The following is a 19,827-nucleotide window of genomic DNA, read 5'->3' as shown; positions in this document are numbered from 1 at the left end:
AGAAGAGGAAGACATCGACATCGCTCTAATTCAGGAGCCTTGGGTGAACGGTAACAGGATAAAGGGACTGGGCACCCAGAAATACAACCTATTCTACAGGATTGTAGATCCAGCTGAAGGTAAGATCAGAACTTGTGTCTTAACTAAAAAACATATAAAAGCCTTTCTTTGCTCTAATTTCAGTACCGCAGACATGACGGTGGTGAGGATTGAAGGAAACGGCGGGAACCTATTAATGAGCTCAGTCTACATGGCTCATGATAGGCCTGCTCCACCTCCGGAAGTTCAAAACCTAGCAGAGGTTGGCGCAGCCGAAGGAGCAAGTCTGCTTATGGGTTGCGACGCCAATGCCAGACATACCCTCTGGGGCAGCACAGAGATCAACGAACGAGGTGAGTCTTTATTTAATTTTGTCTTAGATAGTAATCTAGAGATAGCAAATAGAGGCAACACCCCTACCTTCACTTTTCCTAGCACAGACAGGTTTGCTGGCTGGGAAGATGTGATAGATATAACACTCAAAACTAACAACTGTATAATCGAGGACTGGAGGGTATCTAGCAAAAGGTCGTATTCTGACCATGCCTGGATAGTCTTCACGGTGGGATTCGAAGTTGGGAATCCCAAACCTTTTAGGAACCCTAAAAGAACAGATTGGGTTAAATTCAGAGCCATCGTGCGGGCCAAGCTCATGGTCATGCCCGATATTAACAACTATATTAAGGAAGTCGAAGAACTTGATGCGCAAATCAGTAGATTTGAGAAAGTCATGGGCGTGGCTTTCAGAGCATCCTGTCCTTTGAAATATTCAAAAAAAAAGTATCCCCCGTGGTGGAACGAAGATTTGAGTAATCTCCGGAAGATTACCAGGGATGTCTTCAATATCTGCTACAAGAATGGGTTCTGGCAACCTTATAAGGAGTGCCTGAGAGAGTATAAAAGGGCTATCCGTTCCGCAAAAAGCCAGGGTTGGAGGGATTTTTGCGGAACTGTAGAATGTACCAGAGATTCTGCCAGATTGAGCAGAGTGCTTTCCAAGGACCATACCGGTCCTTCTTTTCTGAAGGATGAGGGTGGGACATGGACAAAAACATCTATGGAAACTCTCAATTTACTAGTGGACACGCATTTCCCGGGTAATACCGGGTCGGCTCGGGAGGCTATCCAGTTGGATTCCCTTCCGGGGCAGCCTGTGTCGAGTGAAATGGTTGAAGCTATCATAGCGCCAAAGATTTTCGACCAATTAGTTTGACTTCCTTCGTTCTAAAAGCGCTGGAGCGCGTTCTGGAGCTAGGGCTCAGGAACAGAATGAAGGAAGTTCGACTTTCGCCTTCCCAGCATGCATATTGCGGGGGAAGGTCCACAGACACCGCACTACACGAGGTAGTGAGGACTATCGAACAATCTATCCATTATAAGCAATACACGTTGGCGGCCTTTCTAGACGTGGAAGGGGCTTTCAACAATATTAGTTCGTGGGCCATAGAAAATTCTCTGACTCAGTTGGGGTTGGAAGATGCTTTGGTACGCTGGATATTATCCATGCTGCGGACCAGGATCCTGTATTCGGATCTTGGTAATAGTAGTGTCGCAAGGTACATTAGTAGGGGAACGCCCCAAGGTGGGGTGATTTCGCCACTTTTGTGGCTTGTTGTTATGAACGAGGTTCTACTGCAACTTGAAGAAAGGCGAGTGAAGGCAGTGGCATACGCTGACGACCTAGTAATCCTGGTTTCCGGCTTTGACCTTCCAACAATCAGTGGGGTTTTGGAAGGATCTCTAAATGTGGTGAGCTCTTGGGCTAAAAGATGTGGCCTTGGAGTGAACCCAGCCAAGACGGAACTTGTACTTTTTACGAGTAAGACAAAAATCCCGAGCTTTGGACTGCCCCGATTGGGTGGTTTGCGGCTCAGTTTGAGTCCGGCAGTTAAGTATTTGGGAGTCATACTCGACTCTAAACTTAACTGGAAGCTTAACGTGCAAGAGAGGGTGAACAAGGCCTGTACGGCACTTTACACCTGCAAAAAGATGGTCGGCAGGAGGTGGGGGCTGAAACCTAGAATGGTTTTATGGTTATACACGGCCATTGTACGACCTATATTAACTTACGGTTCACTCGTGTGGTGGCCGGCGTTGGGGAAAGCTTACAACTGTACCAAGATCGGTAGGGTACAGAGGGCTGCATGCATAAGCATTACGGGGGCATTGAGATCGACGCCCACGGACGCTATGGATGTACTCCTCCATTTGCTTCCACCAGACATCCATATTAAGAATCTGGCCGCGGCAAGCGCCGTTAGACTCAGAGAAGCTGAGTGCTGGCACGAAAGGCCGTATGGCCACGGCAATGTCCTTCAGTCACTACCGGACGGAGTGGTTGCGGATGCTACAGACTATTGCATCCCTAGACTTGAGCTTGACAAGAAGTTTCGGGTTGAGCTTCCGTCTCGCGGGCAGTGGAAAAGAAATCTTCCACTGCAAGGCTTTGATGTTGCTCTCTTCACTGACGGTTCCAAGGATAGGAATGGGGTCGGTGCTGGAGTATTTTCGGAGACTCAGAACATATCGGAGTCATATCGCCTTCCCAACGGATCGAGCGTGTTCCAGGCGGAAGTATTCGCCATATGGAAGGCATGCGAAATCCTGGGAAGGGATTTGGTTGTGGCCCGGGAGGTCGCAATTGTGACGGATAGTCAGGCTGCGATTCTGGCTCTAAATTCGCCAAAGATATTCTCAAAGTTGGTAGGGCTTTGCTACGATGAGCTGACGAGATTGTGCAGTCATCATAGTATCACCTTACTCTGGGTTCCGGGACATAGGAACATACCAGGAAACGAGCGGGCTGACGAGCTGGCCAGATGTGGGTCGGCATTGGACGGCTCCAGGGCCGAGCGAGTTCTTGTCCCTATAAACACCATCAAAACTGATATATACCGCTTCCAAGTGGCATGTGCGGACCGCAGGTGGAAGGGCCTGAGCACATGTGCAACGGCTAGGAAGACGTGGCCGAAATACGACCATAAGAAATCAATGAGCCTCCTGGCGATGCCTCGACCGGACATAGCTAAGTTGGTGGCTGTGTACACGGGGCATTGGCCTGTGGGGGATCATGCAGCTAGGCTGGGAATTCCCTTTAATACGTCATGCCGCAGTTGTCGGGAGATAGACAAAAAAGAGACGCTTTTTCACTATCTCTGCGAGTGTCCGGCTCTTCAAAGGGCCAGGTTGTTGTCATTTGGGGAAACGGACATAATGGAATTGGGGAACATTTCTAATAAAAGTATCGGGGACGTAAATAAGTTCCTTAAAAGAACGGGGTGGCTCTGATCGCTGGCCCTGGACCAACGTACTTTGACAACCGGGTTTCACGAGGCGGTGGTAGCAAAACGGCACGTCGGTGCTAATTGGGGTGTTGGCCAGTCGGGTCGCACCGGCCACTCTAACCAACCAACCAACCACCCTTGCTAATAATTTTCAATTCAAAACTGTAATTTTTTTCATTTAGTTTTTCATTTTTTTGTTTTTTCTTATGTATGTATGTATGTATATCGATATAACGTCTCATTTTCAAAAACAAAGTGATTAAGTTTGAGAACATTATAGTCTTGTTTATACATACTTCAATATGCATTTGAAAAATACTTACAATATGCATTTGCATTGTGGTACGTGATATGAAATTAAAATCCACATTGTAATGGTGGAGGTATTATATTCATATATGTATGTATGTACATTTTTTCAAATTGTTTTAAACTGTTAATTAAAATTATTTAAATAAAATAAACATTTCGAAATTTAAAATATGTATTTATTAATCTTAATTATCATCTACAATTTTTTTATTTAAAAATAGCACACGAAGATCATCCAAAAAAAAAACATTTACTTTACCGTAGAAGAATATTATTAACAAATTTTTTAAATAAACTAATCATACATATTCTTTTTAACGAATTATTTAATTTTTAATAACTTTTATATTTTGAAACTATTAATAGTTACGTATTTGTTTAAATGTACATATCTTGATTTATTTATAATTCGTTTTTTTTTCAATGTTATGCGTTTGATATAGAAACAGAATTACTAAGAAACAATAAAATTTTTTTATGCATTTATTATTAGTGTTTTTTATAATTATGGAATATTTATTAAATTTATACATACACATATTTTTATGAAAATTCTTCTCACTCTTTCCTTGCAGCAACTAAATTTGAAATAAAAATGAATATTTTTTTTATTAAGGAATATTTTGTTAATGTAAAACATTAACACAATCATTTGTATCTGTTATACATAGTAAAACGAAATTCCATTCATTTTTTGAAAAAAATAACCATAAAAAGGTGTTATAAAATTTATAAAAAATTTCGAGAAATGAAGTTTTGCCCACTTTTATAGGCCAACGCTTTTGTTCCTTTTGCAAAATTAAAATATTTGAATTAATTATAATATGCTAGTTGCTTATTCAATAAGATCTAAATATGCAACTTGCCACAAAATATGATTTACGTATAGGGAAATGTTTAAAATGTAATTTGTAATACATGTATACCACACCTGAAGCGTGTATTATTTAACATTTCGAAAGTAAACTTGATAATATAGGATTTTATACAAATGAAATGCTAAAAGCAAAAAAAATGCTTTATGATAAATATCTGTGCTTTATTTTGAGAACCAAAATTCACATTTGATAAAAAAAAATTTTTATCCGAATTTTTTGAAAGAAAAGGATTTTTTCCTCAAATTTTGGAAATTCATTTAGAAATAAAATTTTGGTACATCATGAATTTATACTTTCAGTGATCCAAAATCTCTTAACAATATCTTTGATTTTTTAAAACAATTCCTCTTACATTTTTTAATTAAATAAATATAAGAATTAAAGTATTTTAATTACAAGGCATTTTTTACTAACAAATTAGTAAATTTGAATAATAATTTTTAAGAAATAAATTATTTGAACAGGTATATTTACAGAACTCTGATTTTCATTTATGGTAAATTAAATATAAAATAAAATTAAAAAACAATATTTTCTAGTTTATATTTTTCTTTTTCGTTATATTTAAACACTTTCTTTATTTACATATTTTTAAATATGCGATTTTAATTACAGTTAAAGTAAAAAATAAAATCAAAACGTAATAAGCGTTAAATTATTTATTTTTTAATAAAATATTTTTATATTTAATATTTATTTTATTTATTGTAGCAAAGGATTAAAACCAAGTTTAAAATCAACTAAATATAAAATAATTTTTTAAAGATAAGGCATTGTGAAATAATAACCAACGATTTTAATTTACTTTTCTCTATTTAAAAACATAATTATTACCTTAATAAAAATAAAAGAATCTTAATAACTAATTTGAAAAGACCTAAACTATATGAATTTTATGAATATGAATATTCTCCAAAATATCGCATAATTAAAGTTTAATTAATAAAAATGTATTAAGGTCTTACAAAATTTATGTGTATCATAAGACTGAAAATAAATGAAGGTTTTACAATTATAATTTCCAATTGGTATATTTTGGATTTTTTAATCATCATCTATAATATGCATTCAATAATAATTGAATATCTAACTATATTTGGCAATATAATTGAGATTTCAACAGCAAATATTGGATTTTTTCTTTGATTATTTAAATGTTGAAGATAGAAAAAATCCTTAAGTTTTAAATAAAAAATGCAAAATTAAGCTATAACTGTTGAGATCATATCAACAATATATTTTATCCTTAACTTTGTGGGCATAGAAATAATATAAAAACCAATAACTTTTTATTAACTCAGCCCTAATATTGTAGTAAAATCCTTTTTTAATATTAAAACTAAATCATAACTTCATTTTTACTTAAACAAATTTATGAATTTTAAACCAATTTTTAATTACATAGCTTTATAGAATTGACGATGTAAAGTGTTATATGTATCTTTATTGTATTTTCACGAGAAATAAAATTTGATTTTGAAATTTTCTTCTAAGAAATAAAATATTTTCTGATTTTTTATTAAATAAAATATTGTTTATATTCCTTTTATAGGTTTTATCACGAATTTCAACAAAAATTATAAAAATCAAATTCAAGTAATTTATAATTTAATTTACTTAAATTCAGTGTTGATTTTACCCTTTCGTACTATTATATTAATGTTCAAAGTTTTGACTTTAAAATAAAAAAGCACATATTAAATAATATTGATTTAGTACATAACATTGTGTTTCTGTAAAATAAAATTTATCTGTTCAGAAATCATGTAATTAGTAATTAATATTTAAATACATATGTATTTAAATACATATATAAATATGTATGACCCTTTCGTCAATTTTATTATTATCAATATTTTCATTATTTTTATCCTTAATATTGTTATTATAATTATAAATTATTAATATGTTATATACTATATTTAATTTAAATTGTTTTTATTTTTTTTACGATTAATTTGTACGCGCAATATAAAACTATACAAAACAAATTATAATATCAAAACGAAAAGCTATCTTTATTTAATTTGCTTTTTAAATAAATAAAAAATTTATATAATTATTATAATTGTTAATTCAAATAAAAATTGAATTAAAATAAACAAATAAAAAGAGGACTCATACTTATGCTTTCGAGCATCTTCTTTTACAATTTTTTTTTTAGTTTTTCGTTTCTAAATCAGTAGTTTTCTTAACTATTTTGCTTTTTATGAAATGATAATTATAAAAACTTATGGGTATTTTATTTTTAATTACTTCTATTTTATCAACGTATTATAAAACATGTTAAACTTACATTATAAAAATTGTTTTTAATTTTACTTTTGCCTTTTCTTCTTCAAAAATATTTTGATTATTTTAAAATTATACAATTTTAGTTTAAGCTAAGCGAACCCTGGATCTGGTTTCAAAGTTAGATATTCAAGTTAATTTTTTGTATATTGAGAAAAATGTAATCAAAATACATACTAGGTAGTTATTTTTATGAGTCTTAAGAAGGAATCAGCGATAAAGTATGTAAACAATTTTCAATTACATACAATATTTTTATTTATATAATTCCAAATTATTTAAATAAATATTTGCTGAAGGGAAAACAAGAAAAAAAATTAGGGAGATTCATTTTTCAATGGGTCTTTTTTTTAAATTTTAAAAACTACTGAAATAGACAGATTAGAAAAATTTAACCAAAACTTAAAACTTTCCACATGTTTTCTTTCATGCACGCTTTTACGAAACAAATCTTATATTTAAAATGTTATTTAATTCTGAACTATTTTGAGCTATACTTATAAGTAAGATCTTTTTTTTTTGTAATTTTTTTATTGTTTTGAAATATTTTTTTTTATAATAATATTAGCTTCAATAAAAATCTAAAATCTAAGAATCGTTATAATTAGATAAATATTAATTATTATAGACCAAAAATTGTTTTTTTTTTTTAATTGTTTTAAAGCCTATCAATTTTGTTTACTTTTTGCCTTTTTTTTTGAATTTTCCTTTCTTTTTTGTTTTTGTAAAAAACTATCTAGCTTAAATAAATGTTAATTAATTATTTATATAAAGAATTTTTAAATTTTGTAATTTGTATTTATTTTAATTTTTTATATCAATTTTTATAATTGAAATATAATAATATATTTTTATTCTAAGCAGTGATAAGAATATTCTAACAGAAAAAATTTAATTTTTTTAATAAAATTATAAAATACTTAGAGATTAAAAAAGTAGTAATGAATAACTACTACGAAAATAATAAACATACAAAAGTTTTCAGTTAAAACAAACATTATACTGAATAAATACGCAATTAGCCACGATGCATACTCCCATCCCAATATTGAATATTAAACTTAAAGTGAGAATCTTTTGCAGTTTCATTTTGTTTTTCGAAGCTATATTCTTAAACTTAAAAAAAAAAATAAAAAGTATAGTTTTAGAATTTATAAGTTATTTTAGCACTTATTGTTTTGTATAATTTGAAGCATTTTTGATTTTCTGTTCGATAGATGAAAGTGTTGACGAATAATGTTAAAATATGTATTTGTAGAGGAGGGAATTGACTAAATTTCAAAAACATAATCTTTCCGCTTTTTCCATTCATTTAGTATTTAAATGCTATTATAATTTTTAATGGAAATAAAATGCGAGCATGCAACGGCTTATTGAATAATTTATTCATTACAATAAATATTTTAGCTATGACTTAAAAGAATATTAGAATTTATTTTATACAATTATGTATCTATAACATACGTATCTAATAATTTTATAAGGGATACTCATATTATTATTATGTTTTTATAATTTCTTAGTTAAAATTTATGTATTATATATATATGTACATATGCATAAATATATATACATATGAATATAGAAATATATACATAACATGTGTCTAAGAAATTTAGATAATAATTTGGAATCTTATTTTTCGTTTCTTTTCTTTAAAGTTTTAGATTTTTTAAATGTCTTAAGTCTAAATTTAAAAGTAGTTCATTAAAAATTATTTTAAGTTCTGATATATAGTTTAAAATTAATTTTAAGTTTTCCAGTTATTCTGACGGCTATTACTAGGTCCAGGTGCTTGAGGTGGTATCATTTCAAGTAAATATTGCCTTTGTATTTCTGCTGCTCTTTGAATATCTGCTAGACTTGGTGGATTTTTTCCAGCTAAATATGAAAACATAAAACATAAAATATATATAAATTAAAGCAATTATAAGTTAAAAATACAAGTTTTAAGTTTAATAAAAAAATTACGTACCAACAGCTGCTTGTGCTAATGCCAAATGGTATGAATATAATAGAGGTGTAAACATATGATGTTGTTGAGGATTTCCAGATGCTAAACCTTGCTGTAAGCCTACAATTTTCTTTCATTGATGACTACAGAAAAAAAATAATAATCTTTTAACTTACCCCTAAATAGCTGTTGCTGAAAAGCTTGCATAGCAGCAGTTGTAGCAGCAGGTGATGCATTTCCTAAGTTACCTAAATTACCGATATTGCCGAGATTACCAAGATTCCCAAGACTTCCAAGATTACCGAGATTTCCTAGATTACCAAGGTTACCAAGATTGCCTAAATTTCCTAAATTTCCTAATGCTCCCAAATTCATTGGTAAACCGGCTAAACTTCCTAATGCAGTTAATTGAGCTGCAGCAGCAGCAGCAGCAGCATTTGAATATTTGTCATAAGCTGATGATGAAGCAGAAGATGGTGTCGGTGTGGCATTTTGCTCATGCCTGGGTGTTCGGGACGGCGGGGGAGGTGTCGGTTGACTTTTAGGATGTTGTCCAGCTTGCTGCATGTGTGAATGATGTGATTGATGATGGTGAATTGATTGTTGTGATTGATGTTGCTGTTGTGATTGGTGCTGACGGGTTTGTGATTGTGGTTGATGCGACTGATGTGACTGATGAGATTGATGTGCTTGATGGGCTTGGTGTGACTGATGAGATTGATGTGACTGATGTGACTGATGAGCTTGGTGTGATTGATGCTGAAGTGATTGATGAGATTGATGCGATTGATGTGATTGATGTGACTGATGAGCTTGAAGTGATGGATGCGATTGATGTGACTGATGTGACTGATGTGATTGATGAGCTTGATGGGATTGATGAGATTGATGAACTTGATGAGCTTGATGGGATTGATGGGATTGATGAGATTGATGTGAGGAGTGAGACTGATGCGACTGGTGTGACTGATGGGATTGATGAGATTGATGTGATTGATGCGACTGATGTGATTGAAGTGATTGATGAGCTTGATGGTGCTGATGTTGATGTGATTGGTGTGACTGATGCGACTGATGATGATGATGTTGTGAAGGTTGTGGAGTTATAGTAACTTGTGCAGGTGGTAGTGGAGGAGGTGGGGTTGGACGGGGCGTTGGAGTCTGGGATGGCGTAGGAGTTTGTGATTTCATTGGTATTGGTTGAACAGATACTATCGGTTGAGGTGGTTGCTGATGTGGAATTACAGTAATGGGTGTTGAAGAATGAGAGTCCACAGGTGAAGGACTGTTTTGCGAAGCTAATCGTTGTTCAATTTCTTGTTCCTAAAATGACCAACAATATATATATTTCTTCAGTTTTCAAAATATTTTTATAAAGTTATACTTGTTGTAATGCTTTTACGAAAGCAGTCTTCAGTCGGTTAGTATGTTCCGCCTTCAGTGCCTTCTTAACATTAGTTGTGACACATTGTTCACATATAACTTTTGGATCTTTGCTTCCTAAAAAATATAAAGCGAATTAGTTTCATAAAATTTAGAAATTGTTAACCGTTTTGTCTAAATTAATGAAAAAGTATATATCCTTAAATACAACTACCTTGTTTTTCCCATTTCCAAACCGGCGTAAAATCAATTTTACATTGAGCGCATCTAAATGGAGGTAAAACTGTAGATTTTTGATCTTTGGTAGTTAAATAGTCCACAACCGTTTCCAAACCCAGCAAGTATACGAATTCTGTATTACTTGGATTTGGTATAAAATGCATTTCGGGTGGCGGGGGTTTTGGTGGAGGAATCTGTTGTAATCGTAAATATTTGTAAATTTTTGTTCTCATAAAATAAAAATTATCAATTACTTGGAGCAATGTTTTTTCCAATTGCTTTCTAAGAGCTAATTTAGCTGCCGCCTGTCTTTGAGCTGGAGTTTGAACATCCTCTCTCGATGCAATACGTTCATTCTGCACAAAAGAATTTAAATTAATACCAGCTTTGACAGGAGATGTATCAAATAATACCTTGGATTTTAAATTTTCGTTTTGCTGCTGCTGTTTAATTGGTGGGGCCGGTGTTATGGAAACTGAATTACTGATTGTTCCAGGTACCTGTTTGGGATTATCCGTAACAGTAAGCTGCTTGCATTATAATTTATATTATGTTTATGTTATTTTAGGTCAATTAAAAATATTTAAATACTGATCACAGACGTAATAAAGAGATTTGTTAGTTACTACGTGTATGTAGGAAAAATTTATTTTAATCTAATTTACAATCAATCAATTTAATTAGAAAAATACTCATAAAAAACTGTCCTAAATATTCTAGCAGAATTGTAACATGGACAGATTTGAAACAGAGTTTGTATATATGCATATATAGGCATATATAATAATGATTTCTTTTTAAGAGTGATAATTTCTGAATAGAAGGAAGTTAAAATTGGAATAAATAAGCATTATTATTATCTGAATAAAATTGTTGCAGTGGCAGAGGAGAATAAATTGAATTTTCATTTTGATTATAAACTGGTTGTATACATTACTGCGACTCACATTGCGTGGTTTTACTCCAGCTGGAGGGGCAGATGTTGGTGTTATTGTCACTGATGGCGTAATTGTGAGATTCGATCCTGTTCTTGGCAATATTGTGTTGTTTCTTAATGGACTACTAGCGGTGAGAGTTGCTCCACCTGGCAGGGAAGACCTGGGAGGGGGAAGTACTGAATTCGTCCTTCCAATTGTGATTTGTTGGTTCCGGTTACTGTTACTAAAAAAGAAATATTTAAAAAGAACTTTATGTATTACATTTTTTTAAAGAGCTTACTTTAATGCTGTAACGTTACTTCTAGTATTTTTAGCATGAGCCGGTAGTGGCACCGCTGTCGTTGGGGTTACACTTAAACTGCCTTTGGTTAATGCTTGTGGTATAGCAGTTAATGGATTTGAAGTTGGCGAAATTGTAGCCGGTGTTACAATGAAGTTCTCTTTTAGCACTATTTGGGATTGCTTTAATTTTTTTAATAAAACTAATTTGGTCTCCTCATTTCTTAAATCTTCTCTTAATTTCCTTAATTCAATATCACGCCTTTTGATTTCTTCAGATGTGAGTTCTTTCATTGGTGGAAGCGGAGGCAATGGTAATTCTTCATCGCTATCATAATCTGATTCAGAATCAATATTTCCATTTTGTTGACGATGATGATTACTTTGCCTACCATTAACTCTGGAAGCTGGCAAAAGGACAATATCGGGCGCCTCAGCATAAGATTTTGGTTCAGTTCTGGGACGTAGAACTCGTCTCATTGGTTTATCTTCACTACTTGAATTGTTTATGATATTCAAATTACTACTAATAGTAATATTATTATTACTATTGTTACTATTATTATTATTATTATTATTATTATTGTTATTATAATTATTATTATTGTTATTATTATTATTATTGTTATTAGTAATATTATCATTATTATTGTTGTTATCATCATCATTATCATTTACGTTATTGTTAAAGTTGTTATTGTTGTTATTGTTTTTGTTATTATTATTACTGTTATTATTATTATTATTATTATTGTTACTGTTATTATTACTGTTATCAATACAATTTTTGCTACCCGTGTTATTTTCGTTATTTCTAATATTATCAATTCTCATATTGGTAGCACTACTATGGTTACTTGTATTAATTGCGTTGCTGTTGCTATTGAAACTACGGTTTTCATTTTTATTGATATTGATATTTTTATCGTGTTGGCCCGCATTATCGTTGGTTTTATTTTGACAGCTGCTTTCTTTGTTACTTGCGTGTTTGCTATTGGTTTTATTTTCACTATCATTGTTACCATAACTACTATTATCATTGTCAACATTAATAATATTATTGCCGTTATTGCTATTAGTATTTATATCATTCTTATTCTTACTGTTATTACTTTTGTTGTTGTCATTAACATGACTATTATCATCATTCTTGGTTTTACTATTACCAGAATAATTTTTACTACTTTTGCTCGAATTAGCAATAGAGCTATTATCATTTTGATTATCAACAATTTTGTTTTTATTTTTGTCAGCTTCTGGTTCATTATTATTATCATTATTGATTTCTTTATTTTTCTTATTATTACTGTTTTCATCAACTTTGTTATTATTTTTATTGTTAACATTTTCATTATTTTGATGACTTGTGCTTTCATCAAGGTCCTTGTTATCATTATCATTTCTATTATTTATATCGTTATCGTTACTTTTACTAACTTTACTTTCACGATCTTCATTATTGATTTTGTTACCTCTATTTTTCTCACTTTCATTTAGCTTTTTATTAAAACTATTACCAGGTTCGATTTCAAAATTTTTATTTTTACCATCCTTACTCCCGCTGCTAACCTTGCTGTAATCATAAATTGTATCAATGTTGCTATTTCCATCATTATCATTACTTTTGTTATTTTTGTTGTCATCATTTTTATTACTATTGTTATCTTTGTTATTATTATCGCTACTACTGCTTTTATTTATATTGTTGTTTGTGTTATCTTTGCTCTTTCCGCAAATAACAACATCGTTGTTACGATCGTTATTGAGATTATTATTGCTATTATTATTATTAATATTATATTTATTACCATTATTATTACTATTATTGTTGTCATTATTATTCTTGTTATTATTATTTCCATTATTATTATTACTCTTATTATTATCATTATGTTCGCCATCGTCATTATTATTTTTTCCATTGTTGGCTTCAGTTTTATTATTACTGTCGTTATTATCATTATTACTATTATATTTGCAGTCACTATAGTTTTTATCAATATCTGGATCTATTCCTTTAGAATTGGTATTATTATTGTTATCACTGTTTTTATTAGTGTTATCGATATTTGTATTATTACTATTATTATTACTTTTATTATTATCCTCATTATCATTTTTATCATTACCATCATTATCATCATTATCATTATTATTATTATTATTATTATTAATATTATTTTTATTATTATTATTATTATTATTATTATTATTATTATTATTATTGTTATTATTATTTATGTTGTTATCATCTTCTTTTGTTTTAACATCATCACCATGGTTATCATCATCAACGTTTTTATTTTTATCATTATTGCTGTTACTAACACCAATTTCACTGTTGGAAAGCTGTTCGCTATCTATTTGTAGTGGAGTTAACGTAAAATTTGAATTTTCTTCTATGGCTCTTAGCCCTTGAACAGTTGAAGGGGTAGTTAAAGGTTCTTGTCCGGATGCAATACTTAAATCTACAACATCGTCGACATCCATTTTTGCCATTTAGATATATTTCTTAAAGTTTGTGAAGAAACTTATTGATTAAAATCTCTAAAAAGAAAAAAAGAAAAAATAAAAAACTTCAATGAATAGCTACTTTAGTTTTGAAAAAAAATATGTAAGGGGTATAAAGTTTAATGTACTTATATTCCTCTATGAAAAAAATAAAATAAGTATATTGATTTTTTTTTCATAAATTTTTGCCTAAAGATAGTAGTGGTTCACCCAAATTCACCTTTGAATTAGCGAATATGCCAAATCTTTGTTATTTTTTTTTTTCAATTAAAGATGAAATTAACATTTAATACCGAACGAGGTTTCAGGCAACGTGGTGAGCTGACTAGTTAGAATCAAGTTTCTAGAGGGACCTGCGCTTTCTGGACCAGAGGAAAATTCTGACGAATCAAGGTGAACATCCACCACGTCAAAACATGTAGAGGTAGTGTGGGATTGTGGGCACGACCTATGCACAACTTGCATTCTTATAAGAAAATGTATTATTTTTGTTTTACTTTTGGTATTTACGCTAAGAGGAATAGCCGCTGTCAAGATCCGCATCAACACTGGAAGAAAAAGTACGGAAGTAGTTGTGGCATTAACATACTTTGCAGGTAACGGACAGCTGCCTCACCGACGGAGCTCACCTTTATTGTTTGTATCCCTACTCAACTGCAAGGTGAGTTCTTGTTGGAAATTTTAGTATAAGAACACTTTAATTATAAGAGAAAAAGTGTTGAAAAGAGAAACCTAGTTGGGAGTAGGAAGCTTTAGGACTTTTGCTCGAAAGTAAAAGACGGGCGCGACTGCGAGACTACAAAAGTCCAAATTGATGATCTCGACATCTTTGAGGAAACTCATTCTTCTGACAGCATGTTGGGATTTGCAAGATTACAGAGTGCCAAATCATGAGCATTGGAACAGAGTAGCTTTTATATGTACTGACCAAAGTATAAATTGGGCATTCAGAATTTTTAACCTTGAATAATTCACGGCGGCAGGAGTCGAGGATTTTTTAGGGATCATGAGAAATTTTCTATTGACATTCCACTCGCTTATATGCCCAAGGACAAATTGTTTAGAAAGTATAGCTTCGAGAAAAACTGCTCGAGTGTTGGTCTATCTTTAAAGACAAAATGAATACGAGCACAACTCGGTAGCTCTGTACTACATATCACGACACGTTGGAATAGAAGGTAATAAACGGGCTAAGTGCTAGTGAAGCGTGGTAACTCCTTTTTAGGTTGAAGGAGCTCAGAAAATAAATCGAGAATCGCGCAGATCTGTAATGCTACAAGGAAGCACTATGACCAGAAATGTTACAGAAAAGTCATGAATAAATACCAAAATGCCAAATTAGAAAGGTTCAGAGGACGATGGTGTCTGTAGATTCTGTGGAAAAAAGGAAAGACTTCGATGCACCTTCTTATGAAATGTGCAAATTTACTGAAAAGATTGGCCTCGGAGATTACTGTAGACGTCATTTATGCACTCAGTTGAAGGCATAATATTTAATGTAGATTTTTTAACAATGGGTCGAATTGCACTGTCTACTTTTTGTTACAAAATCTAAAAATCCACATTTAATACTATTTTATAAATAATTAACATTTTATGCTTAAATTATTAACAAATTTGTAATTTTCGTATAAAATTTCATTGAATTTTTATTAATAAGTTATTTTGAGATTTTCAACCTTTGAAATTTTGGCAATAAGAATTCGTAACAAATCAAAAATGAGAATTTTTCACCTTTAAATTATTATATAAATACTTATAATAATTATAATATATTTTTAAATTTAATATTAGTAAAAAAAAAAAAATAAAATTTAAACCATTTTATAAACCTAAAAATTATTTTTCTATTGAAAAGTGAATGGAAAGTTATAAAATATCCGTAATAAAATTATAATTAGTTAGTAATAAACAATGGATACATAAAATAATTAAGGTAACATAAAATAAACTTAAAAAAAAAAGATTTGCAAATTGAACTATTTACTTATGCGCAAGCACTATTATGTATTGTGACGCTCGTATATGCTGTGTGTACATGAATAATGAAAATTTATTGAAAAAACCGTACTATATAATAGTGTTATAATTCCGGATTCCCCTTGTTCCTCTACGTTTAACATAAATTTGTGATGTTACTCCAATAACGAAAAGTAAAAATCGATTAGGATTCATATTGAGATTTGAGAGGTAACACATCAATATGACGATCTTAACAGTACAGAAAGTATAGTTCAATATATCAAGATCAGAGATATTGGTAAACTTTATACCGTTATGTTTTTATATCAGTAAAAACAAAAAATCCCAAGGCTTTTCGGTTTTTTTAATAATTTTTGTTTATTTGTAAACATTTCGGTTTTGAAAAAAATTTGATTTTTTAATTGCACGGGTTGATGGTACGGATATACATACATATATTTTTGTTCAATTTTGCTAAGTTTTAAAATAGTTTGTGCATATGTCGATAACTAAACTAACGAAAATTTAAATTTTTAAATTATGTAGTGATTAACTTAAATTTCTGGTCAATCAAACAAATCTTATTTCTATTGAGTCCTAGTTGAAATGGGCTGATTGACAATTAAAGTTTGATTTATAGATACTTGATTCGAGTTTTAAGTGAATGTCTGAACTATCGAAAGTTATAGTCGGTATAAGTAGCCTACATATATACATATATTTAACTACATTGTGTTTGTTAATGCATAATATTTCTAAAAATTAACACAACTTTTAAAAATTTTTAAGTTAGTTTAGAAAAAGACATTAAATATTATGTTACGAGAACTTTTAATACTTAGTTTAAGAATATGGAGCTATACAGTGTGGACAACACATAATAGTGGCAAATAATAATATCTTGGTGCACATATTCAATTATTTACTTTAAAAAATTTAACGGATTCTTAAAATGACGAAAAAAAACCAAACAAAAGAAACAAGAATTCGTTACTTAATTTAATTTATACCTAATTTTAGAATACTTAATATTTTGTATGTAAATTCATATTACTTCGCGTCAATTTTTTAAGTATTACTTTAAAATTTAAAATACATAAGTACTTGAAAATACATAAACAAAGGTATCATAAAGGAAAAACTTTATATACATACATAAGTATTTAAGAAAATTTAAATATATTTAAGGTAAGTGTCCCTAATACTGACATATTTCGCAACAAATTCAACTTTGATGTGAGATATTTTGGGCACAATAAGCGATTCTGTTCCTGATTTTTTAAATAATTTAGAAAATTGAGAATAATGTTTTTTACAAAATTATTTAATAAAAATATATTCTAATTCATGATTTTTCGATTAAAGATGAAAAGGAAAAATATTCCTAATATTGATCTATGCGCAAAAAATTGTAATCTACATTCTATATATGAATAATGGTTCAAAAGGGTTAAAATGATAATATTCAATAAAAATAGAATAAAAATTTAGATTTCTACAGATATTTCATCTTGTTTAAAAAAAAATTTAAAAATGGATCAAATTATAATTCAAACAAAAAGAAAAAGCATATTGACACATATGTTAGTAATAAAAGCAGGGTCGAATTTAAGATGTTCCTAATACTGGGAGAAATAATTTTTAAAAATTCTTATTTATTTAACGTTTTTACTCCGAATAACTTATAAAATAAGCAAAAATATAATCAAAATATTTAATTTAATATAAATACATATATTTTTAACCCTCACATAAATCAGAAAACAATTAAAACAAAATCGGAAAAATTAAGCAAAAAGTACAAGAAATTCTTCAATGTAACCCACTTTTGCTATGTCTATAAAAACAAAACTGATATATGTTTAATTTTTTGCAGTTATTTAAAAACTGAATAAAAGAAAGTATTGCGATAATTTGAATTAATCTAGAAATAAAAAAATATATATATGTTGTATAGAGAAAATCTCTTAATAATTAAAAAAAACCTCGTATATGTCAGTATTACAGCCACTGTCAGTATTAGAGACACTTACCTTATAAGAAATATTTTTTCTTCTAACTTACGGATGTTGCATACGAAATATTAGAAATTACGGCCGAATGCAACAGATATGTATGTATGTATGCCTTTATATAATTATAATTTTTTACATATTTAAACTAGTTAATAACACATAAGTATTTGATCACCTAATAATTGAACCATTAAATCAAACTTGATGGTAACAAAGGCACAAATAATAAAAAAAAATAACCATTTTTTTATAACTGACCTTTTAATGAGCAAACGCATTGCATACAATTAGGGAGATAATGTGATGGCACCGAATTTCAAACAAATACTTAAAAAATATTTGTTAACATTTTTAATTAATTTATTTCATAATTATTATGGGCTCAAGAATTTGTTATAAATGTACTAGAACAATATAAAACTTTAATTAATTTTTTCTTCATTTCAAATAATTTGTTCAACATTTAAAACTTAAATTCAAGGTTTAAAAAAATTATCCAAGGCTGATTTGAAAAAAGTTTTAATACAAATGGAATGTAAATTAGAAGTGTTTGTAATGTAATGCATAAACAGAAGATTATTTAGTTTATTCATATACTTATTTCTGTATAATTTTTAGCAGTTCCATACATATGTATATGTACCATACGTATGCACATTAATTACATAAACTATTTATGTACAACACTTAGCATATGTATGCATTTACATAATCAAAAAATAATGTCAGTAATGACTTTATCTTATCTTAATCTCAATGTTACAAAATTAATTTTATTAAGATAAAATAAGGTAGAAATTATGAAATGTCAATAAAAAGCACAAATATTGTGATATTTTTCACCTGTCTTGAAAAATTATTTTCTTTCTTTTTTAGGAATAATTTTATGTACATACATATGAACATAAATATATGTATGTATATACAATTTTTGCAATAATTTAATGTAAGATAATCATGTCTATATTTTATGGACCATTTTATATGCAAATACATATTTTGTATAACTAATAAAACCTAATTTGGTGATGTGAAAATAATTAATTTTTATTTGGAACTTGTAAAAATTAACAGCAAATTTAGCCTAACATTCGAGTTTCAGTTATAAATATTTGAATATTTTTTACGGTAACAAATCCGGAACTAATTTTGACAAATAAGTACCATTTAAAGGATTTGTAGGACTTCTAACATTATGTATGTATGTACATGTGTATATTTATATATTACATATGTAGATACTAAATACCATAATATTCGTCATAAAATTTCTACCATCAGCATCGTCGTCATTATGATGATCAACGATAACGATAAATTGTAAATTATATTGTGTATTTTCTTTTTTATTTATTTTTTTAAATAAAACGAAGCAAAGAAAAAAACTGAGCTAATAGCGATTTTATGCAGACATTAACCTGTATCCCCCAATATATTAAAATTAATATCTGATATAATCACAAAATAACAAAAAAAAAATTAAAAAGAAAAAAACGTTAAGCTAAACCAGTTTTGTATTTTTTCGTTTTGGTTTTATAACTGGCAAATTTTTATTCTCTTCTTCTTCTTTTTCTTTTCAATAACTAAAATCTGAGATTCGAGAAGACAGCAGACCTAATCTACTTCTTTTTTTTGTTTAAATATTATGTATTTGGTACAGAACCACGGTAGACGTGTACTATGTACGTAAGTATGTGTTGTGCTTTAGTTTTAATATAAATGTATATATATGTATTAAAATATTTATGACATATGTATGTA

General features: G+C 29.9%; 2 protein-coding genes across 5 annotated transcripts in view; one reads left to right on the top strand and one right to left on the bottom strand.

The window, feature by feature from the left end:
* The first annotated feature begins 6 nt into the window (after positions 1 to 6).
* On the top strand, positions 7 to 1,252 carry LOC129612578 (uncharacterized). The gene is made up of 2 exons (XM_055526247.1): positions 7 to 119; positions 184 to 1,252. The coding sequence occupies exon 2, from the start codon at positions 194 to 196 to the stop codon at positions 1,250 to 1,252; it is 1,059 nt and encodes a 352-aa protein (XP_055382222.1). The 5' UTR covers positions 7 to 119; positions 184 to 193.
* Positions 1,253 to 5,977: 4,725 nt separating this feature from the next.
* Positions 5,978 to 19,827, bottom strand: part of LOC129612554 (probable serine/threonine-protein kinase DDB_G0282963) — a 100,377-nt gene continuing 86,527 nt past the window's right edge. Inside the window, exons 2-10 of one of the 4 annotated variants that reach the window (XM_055526217.1) lie at positions 11,580 to 14,125; positions 11,309 to 11,522; positions 10,775 to 10,888; positions 10,616 to 10,717; positions 10,357 to 10,555; positions 10,144 to 10,259; positions 8,936 to 10,082; positions 8,781 to 8,879; positions 5,978 to 8,686 (exon numbers count right to left, since the gene is read on the bottom strand). In XM_055526217.1, the coding sequence (XP_055382192.1) occupies positions 8,556 to 8,686; positions 8,781 to 8,879; positions 8,936 to 10,082; positions 10,144 to 10,259; positions 10,357 to 10,555; positions 10,616 to 10,717; positions 10,775 to 10,888; positions 11,309 to 11,522; positions 11,580 to 14,077 (4,620 nt within the window). In that variant the 5' untranslated portion in view covers positions 14,078 to 14,125 and the 3' untranslated portion in view covers positions 5,978 to 8,555. Of the gene's footprint in view, positions 8,687 to 8,780; positions 8,880 to 8,935; positions 10,083 to 10,143; positions 10,260 to 10,353; positions 10,556 to 10,615; positions 10,718 to 10,774; positions 10,889 to 11,308; positions 11,523 to 11,579; positions 14,126 to 19,827 lie in introns of all 4 variants that reach the window. The other 3 variants (XM_055526220.1, XM_055526216.1, XM_055526219.1) reach the window with 3 other exon arrangements.

Source organism: Condylostylus longicornis, unplaced genomic scaffold (genome assembly GCF_029603195.1).
Source record: "Condylostylus longicornis isolate FDR11 unplaced genomic scaffold, ASM2960319v2 ptg000075l, whole genome shotgun sequence".
Taxonomy (NCBI): Eukaryota; Metazoa; Arthropoda; class Insecta; order Diptera; family Dolichopodidae; genus Condylostylus; species Condylostylus longicornis.
The sequence above is the reverse complement of the archived record's forward strand: the minus strand, read 5'-3'. Positions and strand labels throughout refer to the sequence as shown.